Consider the following 15,168-nt stretch of genomic DNA (forward strand, 5'->3'; position numbering starts at 1 on the left):
GCTGGGCAGTGCGGGAGGAGCGGCGCCATCTGCCACGTGGTTGGAGACATACGCACACCGTTGGCCAGCAGTGTGCGTGGGGTAGACAGAGTGTGCGGGGCACACGTGGCTAGTGAGTGACTAGCGGAGTGTGCGGGGCACACGGAGAGAGCGGAGCGGCCATCAGCGAGTGCGGCCCACACGGAGCGTGCGCGGGGCGCGCGGCGGAGGCGGCGCGGGTCCGGCCGAGGACCCGTGGGGTGCGATACGAAGAACCTAAATAAACGACAACGGAGACCAAGAGAGCCTGACAGAGTCGTTTATTACAAAAGTAAAGCCCTACTGTGCCTCTTGGATAATACGGCCCTGAGTGTGCGGTTTGTATTATCTCCCCCTGTTCTGCTTCGGCTGTCTCCGCGTTCGCCCGCTTCCTCACGCGCAACGTACAAGCGGTGTTGGCCAACACATCCCAACGCTGGGAGCCTCCTGTGGCGCCCGTACTTGATGACTCTGCGGTAATAATTACGATGCTTATCAAGGTCGTGAGATAATACGACTCGTGGAGCACGTGTGTCTGTCGATGCGTTGAGAGCTGACGGCGAGCGATTTACCCAGTGAAAGTTGAGCGATGCGCCAACATTGGTCACATTGCAAGCGCTAACTCAACACTGCATCCTTTACAGGGCAATAACTGTTGTGTGCCAGAGGCTTATCTTCCCATCCGTGTTTGTAGCTCCTGACGTTGACCCAAGTTCCAGGGAAACGCAGCAGCTGGAGTCGTACGAGACGTTGAACATCGCCATCATTGCCATCAACACCGTCATCATCAACACCGTCATCATCACCACCGTCATCACCACCGTCAAGACCACCATCGGCACCATCACGTTCGTGAAAAAGTGAGTTAAGCACTTTATCGCTGGAGGTCGTGAGGGTGGTGAGGGGTGAGCGGTGGTGAGGGGTGGGGGTGGCGAGGGGTGGGGGTGGTGAGAGGTGGGGGGTGGTGATGGCTGGTGTTGAGTCACCCCCACCTCTTCTCTCCTCCACCCTCTTACTCGCAGGGTCTATAAAGGGGGAGGAACTCACCGACTTGGGACGAGACTCGGACAAGATGCTCGCCCTGATCGCCTCCGTGTTCCTCCTCGTGCAGGGTGGGTGTCATCATCATCGTCATCATCATCAATAATAATGAGTTATCATTCTAGATTTGAAGTTTTCGTGACTGCAAGGATCCATACTCTTGGTTCTTTCGGTAAAGTTACGTAGGTAAAAAAAAAGATAAAAAAAATAAAACAAAATCACGACGTTATCATTTTTAACACGTCTAATTTTTGTTAACCCACGTGATAATTTCATCAGGATGTGCAGGAGACCACAGACAAAACCGGTGCTATCAACGATTGCCCAAGTTCTGTAGTCCTATATTGGGATGTCTGGACAACTCCATCATCATTACCCCCTGTGGAAGCTCATTCTCCGCCATCATTGAGTCAAACTCTTTGGTTCTTTCGGTAAAGTCACGTAGATGAAAAAAAATGAAAATAACTAAATTAAATCACGTTTCGGAGGCAACACAAGCTCCCGTCATCAGGTGGAACAGCCACAGCAAAATTACTGGTGGCTATTCCACCTGATGACGGAAGCTTGTGTTGCCTCCGAAAGGTCGTGATTTAATTGAGTTATTTTCATCTTTTTATTTATTTTTATTTTTCATCTACGTGACTTTACCGAAAGAACCAAAGAGTATGGATTCTTGCAGTCACGAAAACTTCAAATCTAGAATCATTGAGTCATAATTATAATCACAAACATTTTGGGCCATCGTCATCTGAAACGGGAATATTATCACCGTGATTATCAGCAGCATTAACAATATCATCAGTGACAGTAGTATCATCATCACCACCACAATCATCATCATAGCAAGGCGTGTTATAATTATATATAATCAATAGCAAGCAACCCTTTACCATGATTCCTCCATAACTCTCAGTCTCACAGGGTGTCTCCCCGTGTCTCCCTGTCCCTCCCAGTGTCTCCCCCTGTCTCCCCGTGTCTCTCCCTGTCTCCCCCTGTCTCCCCCTGTCTCGCCGTGTCTCCGCCGTGTCTCCCCCTGTCTCCCCCGTGCCTCCCCGTGTCTTTCCCTGTCTCCCCCGTGTCTCCTCGTGTCTCCCCCTGTCTCCCCCTGTCTCCCCGTGTCTTCCCCCTGTCTCCCAGTGTCTCCCCCTGTCTCCCCCGTGTCTCCCCGTGTCTCCCCATGTCTCCCCCGTGTCTCCTCGTGTCTCCCCCTGTCTCCGCCTGTCTCCCCGTGTCTCCCCCCTATCTCGCCCGTCTCCCCGTGTCTCCCCGTGTCTCCCCCTGTCTCCCCGTGTCTCCCCCTGTCTCCCCGTGTCTCCCCCTGTCTCCCCCGTGTCTCCCCGTGTCTCCTCCTGTCTCCCCGTGTCTCCCCCTGTCTCCCCTGTCTCCCTCGTGTCTCCCACCGTCTCCCCGTGTCTCCCCCTGTCTCCCCGTGTCTCCCCCGTGTCTCCCCGTGTCTCCCCCTGTCTCCCCGTGTCTCCCCTGTCTCCCCGTGTTTCCCCCTGTCTCTCCGTGTCTCTCCGTGTCTCCCCTGTCTCCCCGTGTCTCCGCGTGTCTCTCCCCGTGTCTCCCCGTGTCTCCCCCTGTCTCCTCGTGTCTCCCCCTGTCTCCCCGTGTCTCCCCATGTCTCCCCCTGTCTCCCCGTGTCTCCCCCTGTCTCCCCGTGTCTCTCCCCGTGTCTCCCCGTGTCTCCCCCTGTCTCCCCCTGTCTCTCCGTGTCTCCCCCTGTCTCCCCGTGTCTCTCCGTGTCTCCCCTGTCTCTCCCCGTGTCTCCCCGTGTCTCCCCCTGTCTCCCCGTGTCTCCCCCTGTCTCTTCGTGTCTCCCCTTGTCTTCCCGTGTCTCTCCCTGTCTGCCCGTGTCTCCCCGTGTTTCCCCCTGTCTCCCCGTGTCTCCCCCTGTCTCCCTCTGTCTCTCCCCGTGTCTCCCCGTGTCTCCCCCTGTCTCCCCGTGTCTCCCCCTGTCTCCTCGTGTCTCCCCTTGTCTTCCCGTGTCTCTCCCTGTCTGCCCGTGTCTCCCCGTGTTTCCCCCTGTCTCCCCGTGTCTCCCCCGTGTCTCCCCCTGTCTCCCCCTGTCTCCCCCGTGTCTCTCCCCGTGTCTCTCCTGTCTCCCCGTGTCTCCGCGTGTCTCTCCCCGTGTCTCCCCGTGTCTCCCCCTGTCTCCTCGTGTCTCCCCCTGTCTCCCCGTGTCTCCCCATGTCTCCCCCTGTCTCCCCGTGTCTCCCCCTGTCTCCCCGTGTCTCTCCCCGTGTCTCCCCGTGTCTCCCCCTGTCTCCCCCTGTCTCTCCGTGTCTCCCCCTGTCTCCCCGTGTCTCCCCCGTGTCTCTCCGTGTCTCCCCTGTCTCTCCCCGTGTCTCCCCGTGTCTCCCCCTGTCTCCCCGTGTCTCCCCCTGTCTCCTCGTGTCTCCCCCTGTCTCCCCGTGTCTCCCCATGTCTCCCCCTGTCTCCCCGTGTCTCCCCCTGTCTCCCCGTGTCTCTCCCCGTGTCTCCCCCTGTCTCCCCCTGTCTCTCCGTGTCTCCCCCTGTCTCCCCGTGTCTCCCCCGTGTCTCTCCGTGTCTCCCCGTGTCTCCCCCTGTCTCCCCGTGTCTCCCCCTGTCTCCTCGTGTCTCCCCTTGTCTTCCCGTGTCTCTCCCTGTCTGCCCGTGTCTCCCCGTGTTTCCCCCTGTCTCCCCGTGTCTCCCCCTGTCTCCCCCTGTCTCTCCCCGTGTCTCCCCGTGTCTCCCCGTGTCTCCCCCTGTCTCCCCGTGTCTCCCCCTGTCTCCTCGTGTCTCCCCTTGTCTTCCCGTGTCTCTCCCTGTCTGCCCGTGTCTCCCCGTGTTTCCCCGTGTCTCCCCCGTGTCTCCCCCTGTCTCCCCCTGTCTCCCCCGTGTCTCTCCCCGTGTCTCTCCTGTCTCCCCGTGTCTCCGCGTGTCTCTCCCCGTGTCTCCCCGTGTCTCCCCCTGTCTCCTCGTGTCTCCCCCTGTCTCCCCGTGTCTCCCCATGTCTCCCCCTGTCTCCCCGTGTCTCCCCCTGTCTCCCCGTGTCTCTCCCCGTGTCTCTCCGTGTCTCCCCCTGTCTCCCCCTGTCTCTCCGTGTCTCCCCCTGTCTCCCCGTGTCTCCCCCGTGTCTCTCCGTGTCTCCCCTGTCTCTCCCCGTGTCTCCCCGTGTCTCCCCCTGTCTCCCCGTGTCTCCCCCTGTCTCCTCGTGTCTCCCCTTGTCTTCCCGTGTCTCTCCCTGTCTCCCCGTGTCTCCCCCGTGTCTCCCCCTGTCTCCCCCTGTCTCCCCGTGTCTCTCCCCGTGTCTCCCCGTGTCTCCCCCTGTCTCCCCGTGTCTCCCGCTGTCTCTCCGTGTCTCCCACTGTCTCCCCCGTGTCTCCCCCGTGTCTCCCGTGTCTCTCTGTCTCCCCTGTCTCCCCGTGTCTCCCCGTGTCTCTCCCCGTGTCTCCCCGTGTCTCCCCTGTCTCCCCCTGTCTCCCCGTGTCTCCTCGTGTCTCCCCGTGTCTCCCCCGTGTCTTCCCCTGTCTCCCCGTGTCTCTCCTTGTCTCTCCGTGTCTCCCCCTGTCTCCCCGTGTCTCTCCGTGTCTCCCCGTGTCTCCCCCTGTCTCCCCGTGTCTCCCCCTGTCTCCCCGTGTCTCCCCCTGTCTCCCCGTGTCTCCTCGTGTCTCCCCGTGTCTCCCCATGGTCCACCAGTCTCTCCCCTTGTCTCCTCATGTTTCCATGTCTCTCCCCGTGTGTCCTCACATCTCCCCTACATTGCACCTGTGTCTCCCCTTGTCTTCCCTCTGCCCCCCTCACGTCTCCCCCGTGTCTCCCTGGCGTCCTCGTGTCTCTGCACAGCGACCGCCCGGGGCTGCGGAGTGCCCAGTTATCCTCCCATCGAGAGCCGCGTGGTCAATGGGGTGGACGCGAGACCCAACAGCTGGCCCTGGCAGGTGCGTGCCTCGGCCTGGCTCCATGAGCCATGCATGTTTACATGTGGTGACGTATTCACCGTGAGTTAAATATGTAATGAGGCGACTTCCGAGACACAACTTACAGAAGGTTCCTTGTTTATTTCTCGATATTTTACGGACAGGGTCACTGAGTAACATACACACTGGGCTACGTATAGCTGATCCACCCATACATCCACATCGGCGACGTACAACTATATAGCTGTCTGACGATATAGCGACGACAACGATGAGGACCATACAGCGGATCAGCTGTGCAGCGGCAACGACGATTAAGAGATGTCAGCGAAGACAGTGACGGAAGCCAGGACCCGAACCCCCACGACAGCCCCGAACCCCCCGTTGCCTCTCCCTTTCTATCCCCCAGCATGGCCATGCCCCGCCGCTGGCCACGCCCCACGTCTGGAACTCTCCTGCTGGTTCCAGGAACTTCCCGAGTGATCCCCGCCTTGACCCTTTGCCCAGTTACACCCCCTTATTATTGGCCGTTGTATAGCGCACCCATAACTGTAGTTAGCGCCCATGGTCAACAGATGCCACCCTGTCACTATACATACATATGTAGTGAGTCCAACTGAGTCGCAGACGTTATTCTTCAGAGGCAACACATTTATTCGCAACACGTATATACAAAGGGGTAACTGCCCCTTTACCAGACACAGCCTGGGGTGGTGACCACCCAGCTACAATATACACGGGAGTTACGGCTATGATGGGTCGGACCCTCACTCGGGTCCCCAGCCACGTGTTGGTGCCTCTTCAGACGTAGGACGTAGGCGTAGAGCTTCCAGCTTGTAGAACGAAGCGACCCCGGTGCCTCTCAGGGACCCACCCTGTACCCTCCCGGGTCGGGGCCGCTCGCCCTTGGCCCCGCCCGCCTTCTCGAGCGTTCTAGCTCCCTCTCCATCCCTCTCGAGAGCTCTCCCCGGACACGTGATCACCCCCTAGCCCCCCCACCTGGGGCCCTCTTGTGGACACTTCGGATCACGTGCCTACCGGGTCAACCAGAGTGCCATGGCCCGGGGCAACCCTGTCTCTGGGTTGACACTCTCACGCTCCCCCTCGTGGGAGCCCGCACTGCACGCCATGCGTGGTATCCGTGCTTTGCCAGCGCTCACCAAGCCCCGCTAGGGCTGGTACTACACTCACCTACGGGGTGTACGCAATGACGGTGCATCGCACGCCACGGCTCTCCCAGGCCAGCACCATACAGTGACATCCTCGATGTCACTAGACATAGTACAACGTGTTGATGGGTGTGTTTGTTAGTGTTTACATGTGGGGAGCGGTGGTGTAGCAGTTGGCGCGCTGCGCTACGAACCCGGCAAACAGAGTTTGACTCCCGCTCACGGCCACCAACACCGATCCTGGGCCTCCCCTAAGTCGACTCAGCCTCAAATGTGTACCTGCTACGGTAAGCATCGCCACTGGGGGAGACAAAGGCGACCGGGCGTGGTGCTGACCATGCACCCACCCCCTCGTGTACCGTTCCAGTCTGTTAAAGGCTATACGGGGGGTCTTTGTCTTTGTGTCCAAGTGAGTGGTCTTCATCCAGCACGCCCTGTACATGTGCATGTGGAGTTTTATATGTCCAAGTGGATGTGTGTTTGTGTGTAGTACATGTTGCTTTGTGGCCACCGTTGTTGTTGATGTGCCTGTGCTTTTGTTGGTGTGGTTGTGGTTTATGTGAACGTGGTTGTTGTGGTTGTTGTGCTAGTTGTGGTAGTGATGTGAAAGTGGTTGTGGTTGATGTGGTCGTGAGTGATGTGAAAGTGGTTGCTGTGGTTGTTGTGGTTGATGTGGTTGTTGTGGTTTATGTGGTAGTGAGTGATGTGAATATGGATGTTGTGGTTGATGTGAATGTGGTTGTTGTGGTGGTTGATGTGGTTGTGGTGGTTGATGTGGTTGTGGTGGTTGTTGTGGTGTTTGATGTGGTTGATGTGGTTGATGTGGTTGTTGTGGTGGTGGTTGTTGTGGTGGTTGATGTGGTTGTGGTTGTGTTTTGTTGGTTTACTTTTGTAATGAGAGCGCCATCTCCTGTATTATATGGGGCGTTACTTGTTATGCAGTTTTGGTTTATATCTGGAGCAAATGTGGTGGGGGGGGGGGATCCACCCGGGAAGCCTCCGGACCGTTCCCGAAAGTTCCAGGAGGGGCGTGGCCAGAGGCGGGGCTTAGCCGCCGGGGAGCGAATATAAGCGGGGGCCGGAGCACGGTGCGGGGTCGTTGTTGCAGATCAAGAGGAGCTCCCCGTCGCTGCTGGCCCGCCATCTCCATCGGCCACGTGGCGGCTCGACCTCCAGCCGCTCAACCGCTCCCTAGCGCGTCGTCAGCCAGCGGCGTGTTAGTGAGCGGGTGAGCGCCACGTGGCACGGGGCGGCGAAGCCGCCTGGGCGGCGTAACATCCGTAGTGAGAGAGAGAGACAACGAAGCTAATAAACAATGTAAAATCTAGATTTGAAGTTTTCGTGACTGCAGGGATCCATACGTAGGTATAAAATACCTACGTGACTTTACCGAAAGAACCAAAGAGTAAACAACGTAAAGTTCTTACCGTGTCGGAGCCACTTATTACACTTTGATGAGATTATAGTTGTGGTGGTTGATGTGGTTGTTGTGGTTGCTATGGTTGATGTGGTGGTTGTGGCTGTTGTGGCTGCTGTAGATCTCCCTGCAGTACCTGTCTAGCGGGTCCTGGTACCACACGTGCGGCGGGACCCTGATCGACCCCCAGTGGGTGCTCACGGCGGCCCACTGCATCTCGTGAGTTCGACTTCATCATCACCACCTCGTCATCATCACCAGCATCAACATCCCTCCGAGTGTGTCTGTGTACGTCTCTTTCTGCTGTGTGTATCTCTCGCGTGACTCCGTGTACGACTCTCTTCGTGTGTGTGCGTGTCTGTGGGGAGCGGTAGTGTAGCGGTTAGCGCTACGTTGCGCTATGAACCCGGCGACCTGTGTTCAATTCCCGCTCACGGCCAACACCAGTGACGATTATCTGAACCGGTCCTGAGCCTCCCCTCGGTCGACTGAGCCTCAAATGCGTACCCGGTGCGGTGTGTAATCATCGCCGCTGGGGAGACAAAGGGCGTGGTGCTCGCCAATCACCCCCTCGTGTGCTGTGCCGGCCTTCATTGGTGCTCGCTGACAACACTTGCCCCTACAGTCTGTTATGGCTATTGGGGGAGAGATATATTTATCTTCGTGTGTATCTGTGTGACTCCGATGTGTGTATCTGTGTGACTCCGATGTGTGTATCTGTGTGACTCCGATGTGTGTATCTGTATGACTCCGATGTGACAGCTCGCGCACGTACCGCGTCGGGCTGGGCAAGCACCTGCTGAGCGTGCAGGACGAAGGATCTCTCTTCTCTGACGTGTCCACGATCCTCGTCCACAGCGGTTGGAACGGAAACAACGTGGCCGGAGGGTGAGTCGGCCTGGCTCGCCCGTTTGCACACTCACTCACACGCTCAGTCACTCGCTCACTCACTCGCTCGCTCACTCACTCACTCACTCGCACGCTCACTCACTCACTCCCACTCACTCACTCACTCACATGCCCACACGCTCACTCATACGCTTGCACGCTCACTCACACACTCACCCACTCATTCATAATGATCACTCGCTCACTCACCCACTCATGTAACCACTCTATGAAACACCCACCTAACTACTCACCTAGTCGCTCACAAATAATAAACACGCACTTATACACACATTCACTTATAATCTCAATCACTTGCTTACTCACTCACACAGCAACATGTTGGCTCATTCACTAAACACGTGGAGAGTCACCAATTTGACTCCGTACATTGACGCAGCTATCCGGGATCTCATAAACCGAGGCATGAACAAAATAAAACAACAAACCCTACCAGTCATGAGAACTCGTCACCTACTCGTGTGCGCACACATTAACACAAACCGACATTCTGACCTTTGACAGTGACTTCTGGCCGTAACCTTTGTCTGTGACCTTTGTTCATGATCTCGTGGCCAGCAATGACATCGCGCTGATTCGCCTGGCGCAGCCTGTGACCCCGAGCGACAAAATCCAGCCGTCCTGCCTGCCCCCTGCTGGGCTGCTGCTGCCCCACGACTACCCCTGCTACATCACGGGCTGGGGCCGTGTCGTCAGTGAGGAGACACGCTCGCTCACCCAACCGCTTACCCACATAATCACTCACCCGACAGATCACTCACCAAATCGTTCACCCAATCAAAACAGCCACCAACCCACTTACACAATCTCCCAACCACTCACTCACCCACCAAATCACTCACTTAACCATTCACTTACCCGCTGACTTCCCCAACACAACTACACTTTCACATTACCTATCTCTGTCTCCCTATCTCTGCCACACTACCACCATCCTCATCATCATCTCACCTGTGTCCACCCTTCTCCCCGCTCCTCTCTCTCTGTCTCCCTTTTGCTGCGTCCGCCGTAGCCGGGGGGGACCTCCCGGACGCGCTGCAGCAGGCGAACCTGCCCGTGGTGGACTACGAGACCTGCAGCAAGCCCGAGTGGTGGTGGTTCAACATCCGCGAAACGATGGTCTGCGCCGGCGGGGATGGCTACGACTCTGGCTGCAACGTACGGAGACGCACGGCGCAAAGACAATCAGCACCCCTCCCGCCCTCCCCACACAATAGACGTGCTGTCATATGGATTCTGGTCTCCTGCAATGCTGTGGGAGTTGTGTTCCAGAAGAACACCACGTTATGGAATTAAAAATAATAATATACAAAATATAGAGGTAAAGCACAGTCCGCGATAACACGTGAGATGCGTACGCGTGGGTAGCATCTGTAAGCATCCAGCAGCATCCCGTCCTGTGTGATGCTACGCCGAGGCAGCCTCACAACCGCTTATTCCTTCCGTTCACTCAATCGCGTTACATCCAATTCGCACACCGCGTGATCAAAATAATGTGTTCCCTAATACATTCACATTCATTTCGCGTCATGAAAACTGCGCGGTGTTACAGGAGAACAGGCCGTACGTAGGCTTCTGCGGCCCAATGCGATGATGATGCCACCGCCGATGTTATACACCGTATACACCGCGCCTTCTCGTCTCCCGAAGGGTCTGCATCGTTAGCACGCTGCGTCCCCTCCCGCCGAGCGATCGACGCGGTTCACGACGGAACCCCGCAAAACAACATCGATGGAGACGCTGCCGCTGCTGCCAGTGCACAAACCTCATGCAGGCGAATACGCCAGCGTGGTTTCACTGGAAGGGGTCACCGGTCCGAAGAGCCGGAACCGTTTGACCAGCGGGAGATGTTGGAGATCGGATTTGTCAACGATATTGTTGTTGTTGTTGTCCACGATAGACTGGATAACAGTGCACAATGACAAACGTTCAGACCCATTCATAATTTTTTTTTTTGGTCAGATCGTCGCGTAGACAGGATGCCAATTGTTGTGACTACTGTATAACCGTTTCTAGCACCCAATGACAGAGCCAATCAAATGAAGCTGTCACGTCGTAGGCTAAACCTGCCCCAATCGATTTGGTTTATCAGCGTCAAATATTGTTACTGACGCTTTCGCAGGGGATTACTAAACTCAACTATTTTAGTTCTTAAACTCATTTGTAATTGTACCAGGTAAGGCCCCACTGACCTATTTAGCTTTTTTTAGAAGCGACCTGCCTATCACATGATAGCTCAACGAAGTGGCTTATCATGTGGACACTTATAGCAGCCAAAACAGAGGGGGATCTCCGATATATATGTCAGGGCTAGGGACCAGAAGGTTGCGACTTATAACGAAACAATGTATAACGGGGAATTTCCCCCCATAGGAATACATGTTAATGGTGGGGGATAGGGTCCGTAAGTGCGTAAACATTGCCTCTGCGACGCAAAGTGGGGCAATTTCTCCCAAAAGAATGGAATAAGGTCAGAATAGGGACCGTGACTTAGGGAAATGTTGTTTCATACCTAGCAAACAAAATAGTACAGTACATGTACTGTACTTGTGCTATACTGTACAACACAATGTACACATATAACCAATTTTTAGTTCAAAAGCCTTTAAACAGCATTAATACTTAACGAACACTTCATTGAAAACCATTTTCATGAGCATTTCGAAGCAGTACACTTTAAAAGTTTTCTTTTTTAATAGAAAACGTATTTGTGACATTTTTAAACGGTGACTCAAACAGAAAACCATTTTAGTATAAAAAAGCACGGAATCTTAAACAGCATTTTAAAAAGATTTTACCTCAACCTATCATTTTTATGATCTTACCTTGAGGAGTGGATGTGTTGGGTTGAAGGGTTGCGACAATATTTCAAGACAAAGTACGCGCCGATGACAATGAGCACTTGTAGCTACGCACGCGAGAGAATACGATGGGACTGATAAGATGGTGGAACATGCTTGAGTTTTACATTACCTCTATACACCCCCAGAGCAGAGTCCAGCTGAGCCGAGTTGAAAATTATAATCGAAAACGATATTCGTCACTGGTGTTGGCCTTGAGCGGGAATCCAAGTCGGGTCGCCGGGCTCATAGCGCAGTGCGCTAACCGCGCTACGCACCCACGAGCAATGTCTTCGACTCGGCTTGGCTGAACTGAGTCAAAAGCGACTTTTATATACGGGGGAATTTGACGTTGTGTTCCTCAAAAAGTCGGCGATGTGAGTGCGAAACAACGCATATCGAGACAACGTTTATCGGGCACCCCCTGTACTCCAAATGCATGTTTTTAAATGTGGAGGGAAAAAACCGGAGGATGTGTAGGAAAATCCACGCTACCACGGGGAGAACATGCAAATTCCAAATATACAGGCATCAGGGTCGGGATCAAACCCACGACCTCCTGTATACCAAGCGAGGTCGTTAATATCTAGCCACTGTGGCACCACAACTAGCGTCACCCACGTGTGAACAAAAGTTATGTTCTTTCGCACGTGTGTGGGCAAATTTGCCACATTTTTGCTTGGTCATTTCAACGTTTCGGTTTTGCTGATTAACCAAATCGACTGCCAGACCGGAGTTGAACTCGCGACCTTCCAACGAGCGAGCCGCTCGCACTGCGGCCGAGCCACCCGGCCGGATAATCACCGACTCCGTCGCGACCCCGTTCCCCTGAACCCTCGAGCAGGGCGACTCTGGGGGGCCTCTGAACTGCATGAACGCTGAGGGCCAGTGGGAGGTGCACGGCATCACCAGCTTCGTGTCGGGCTTTGGCTGCAACTACATCAGCAAGCCCACCGTGTTCACCCGAGTGTCGGCGTTCAACGACTGGATCGCCGACGTGAGTGCAACGGGAGAGTACTAGGAGGGCCTGTGCCTGGGCATCCCCCCCCCCCTCACGCCCCCACCCATTCCCCTATCCCACCACAGCAGTCACTCTTAAGGTTTGTCGTAACTCCGGTTGTAGTGTGATTGTTCACGTAGTGGGAGAAAATGGATCGTGAGTCAAAAGCAAAATGCGGGGAGTGAAATTGTGGGCACAAGTGTGCCGGAGGCAAGTTATTGGAGTCGTTATCGTGTCGCAAGTCCAAGGTCGTGTAAGATGGCTCGCGCATTGGGGTGTGCCACGCTGGATGATGGGAATAATTTAAATGTCAGCTTTGTAAGACGTCGATTGCCGCACAATCGCTCGCTCCGAAGCGCGAGAGAGAGAACGACCCAGAGGTGCGAGGAGCCACACACGCATGGAGACAAGCAGGCATTTTTGCACGTTTCATGATTACTGTATGTAGTTTACCCAGGTGAGAACTAAAGTGACCACGATGAATCTCGCATACAAGAGTGGCCTGGGGCATTAACTCTGCCCGTAGGGGGCGATGATTGCTGCTGCTGTGTGAATTCTAATCGAGACGTTTGCAGGGCGTTTTCTAATTTGGCAGATTTGGAAGGCAGCAGCCAGATGGTGAGCCGCCACCAACTTGCCCCATCCAAGCTCTGCGGTCCTCTATGTATATTAAATGTGTTGGAGGCACTTTTATTTAACGAGCACCATCGGAATAATACACACCCGACGCGGGTACACACTATTACTGTTGCTAGCCTATACAAACCACTAACCGTCTTAACACTGACGGCGCTGAACCGAGACAGCCAACAACCATCTAGCAGCGCAATATCGAGTGAAGACCACAGCGACGATGGCGATGACGAGATGGAAACGACGACGATCTTGAACAGCACGACGGGGATCCCACTTCCAGCAAGAGCCACGAGGTCCCCCACAGGGGCCCCTCTTACAATCTCAGCGTGGCCTCGCTCCGCCCAGGCCACGCCCCCTCTCTGGAACCTACTAGCGGGTTCCCGAAGCTTACAGATGGGCCCCCCTCTGTGACCTTTCCCCTTGATGTCCCCTCTCGTGTCTATCGTGGCCTGCTGACGTGGGTACTGCCATACACCGCAGTTATCCTTTTTCGCCAGCAGCCAGCGCTATGCCACTACACATGCAACTGATACATCTATATATATAAAAAAGGGAAATTTGTGAATGTGTTCGAAATGTTTAGCATACGTCACGACATGCAACAAACTTGAAATTTGGCATGTGGGTAGCTTCCAGACTGTACACAATGCGAAAAGTATAAAAATAGACTTTTAGATTTTTTTGGGGGGGGGGGGGGGGCAATAATGGATATATTTTGCACGGCAAGTGAGCGGTGACGTCACATCTGTGACGTCACCCGCTGACGTCACGCATCCCCCCCCCAACCCTCCGCGTAGGCCGTGTATTAATCCAAGACAAAAATTCAAGTCTCGGGCGAAGCCGGGTAGTAAAGCTAGTGTTTAATACATTAGAGTTTACACATGTTTATACACTTTGTCCCACACATTAGGAATGGCGGGTGCATATAATTTATTTGTAATCTTAATTGTAAAATGCTTAAAATAAATTAATACAGGTGTCCAGTTTGGGGGGGGGGGTGTTGCCCTCCCCCGTGCCCCCCCCCCCAAACTCCGCCCATGCCTGGGGCTCTGGCTCAGCCTTGCCAGAAACATAACAGCAATGTCTCAGAGCGGTAATGGATTAAGAGTCTGCAATTAATTACTGCCTTCCCACATCTTGTACAGGTTATGCGCACGTACGGCACCCACGCGCTGGACTCGAAGACAATCATTTACCACTGAGTGAAACCTTGTGCATACCACACACACACTCACGAATCAACCTTTCAGCTCTCCTACTACTCCCCTTTGGATTAAAGTCAAATAAAGCCTCGTCTGCTATGTCATGTTATTCCGTGCCAGTGTTAATATTACGCGTGGATGATTGTAAATGATCATTATGGGTTTTGTATGGGCATAGATCACGCAGTGGTGATAACGAGAGGGCAGTCGTTCACAGCGAGGAACCGGGTGGCGTGCTCACAATAAAACACAGGGCTACATTGGGAACCGAGTTTAAAACGAATCATCTGGTGATGCTGCCTAGAGAGTAGTGCACAATCACAGGATGACATTTTTTTTCGTCACGAACACTTGTGGCCTTAAATGGAAACAAATATATTTCGACAACTTTTTGAGCAATGGCCCTTCCTCATAGCACATATGTAATATTGTAAATTACGGCGGGAGACCACTTGACGGGTAGCACACTTTATTAACACTTTTCGTAGCCACAATAACACGTGTGGTCAATTACAGCTCACGCTACACGTTCCACCTGGCTACACACACACAGGCTCTCCAGCCCCGTAGCTTCCAGGGGAACTCACAGACCCACCCCAGCCGGGGTATGGATCACGACCATTGGGCCCCGCAGCCCGGCCCTCACAAGGACGTCCGGCCGCGGGTTCCGAGGTCCCGCCTCTGAGCCACACAGGGTCCCGGCCCTTACAAGGACAGCGGGGCTAGGGGTCTCAGGGCCCTATCTCTTCCTCCTCCGTCTTCCGTCTTCACTGGTTACCAACTCCCCGAGCGCCCGCGCGCATCGCCTTTCATAGTCCTCCGCGGAGCCTATGCGGACCTCGATGTGAGCACCCACTCTAGTTGACCAATCACCACGCGCTGCCACACGATCTCTTTTGCCAGCGCGTGTCACCACCACATAGCCAATCACCACGCGCTGCCACACGATCCCTCACTGCCAGCGCGCATCACCAATACACAGCCAATCACCACGCGCTGCCACACGATCCCTACTGCCAGCGCGTATCACCACTACATCACCCCCTCCCACA

The 15,168-nt window shown here is 54.8% G+C and overlaps 1 protein-coding gene across 1 annotated transcript; it reads left to right on the plus strand.

Moving 5' to 3' along the window:
• The first annotated feature begins 847 nt into the window (after positions 1 to 847).
• Positions 848 to 14,225, plus strand: LOC144730791 (chymotrypsin-like elastase family member 2A). The gene is made up of 9 exons (XM_078611543.1): positions 848 to 878; positions 1,041 to 1,130; positions 4,870 to 4,964; positions 7,651 to 7,748; positions 8,292 to 8,417; positions 8,997 to 9,133; positions 9,451 to 9,596; positions 12,123 to 12,275; positions 14,060 to 14,225. Exons 2-9 carry the CDS (start codon positions 1,091 to 1,093, stop codon positions 14,114 to 14,116), a joined length of 852 nt encoding a protein of 283 aa, XP_078467669.1. The 5' UTR covers positions 848 to 878; positions 1,041 to 1,090; the 3' UTR covers positions 14,117 to 14,225.
• The last annotated feature ends 943 nt before the right edge of the window (positions 14,226 to 15,168 follow it).

Source organism: Lampetra planeri, chromosome 36 (genome assembly GCF_965212315.1).
Source record: "Lampetra planeri chromosome 36, kcLamPlan1.2.h2, whole genome shotgun sequence".
Classification (NCBI taxonomy): Eukaryota; Metazoa; Chordata; class Hyperoartia; order Petromyzontiformes; family Petromyzontidae; genus Lampetra; species Lampetra planeri.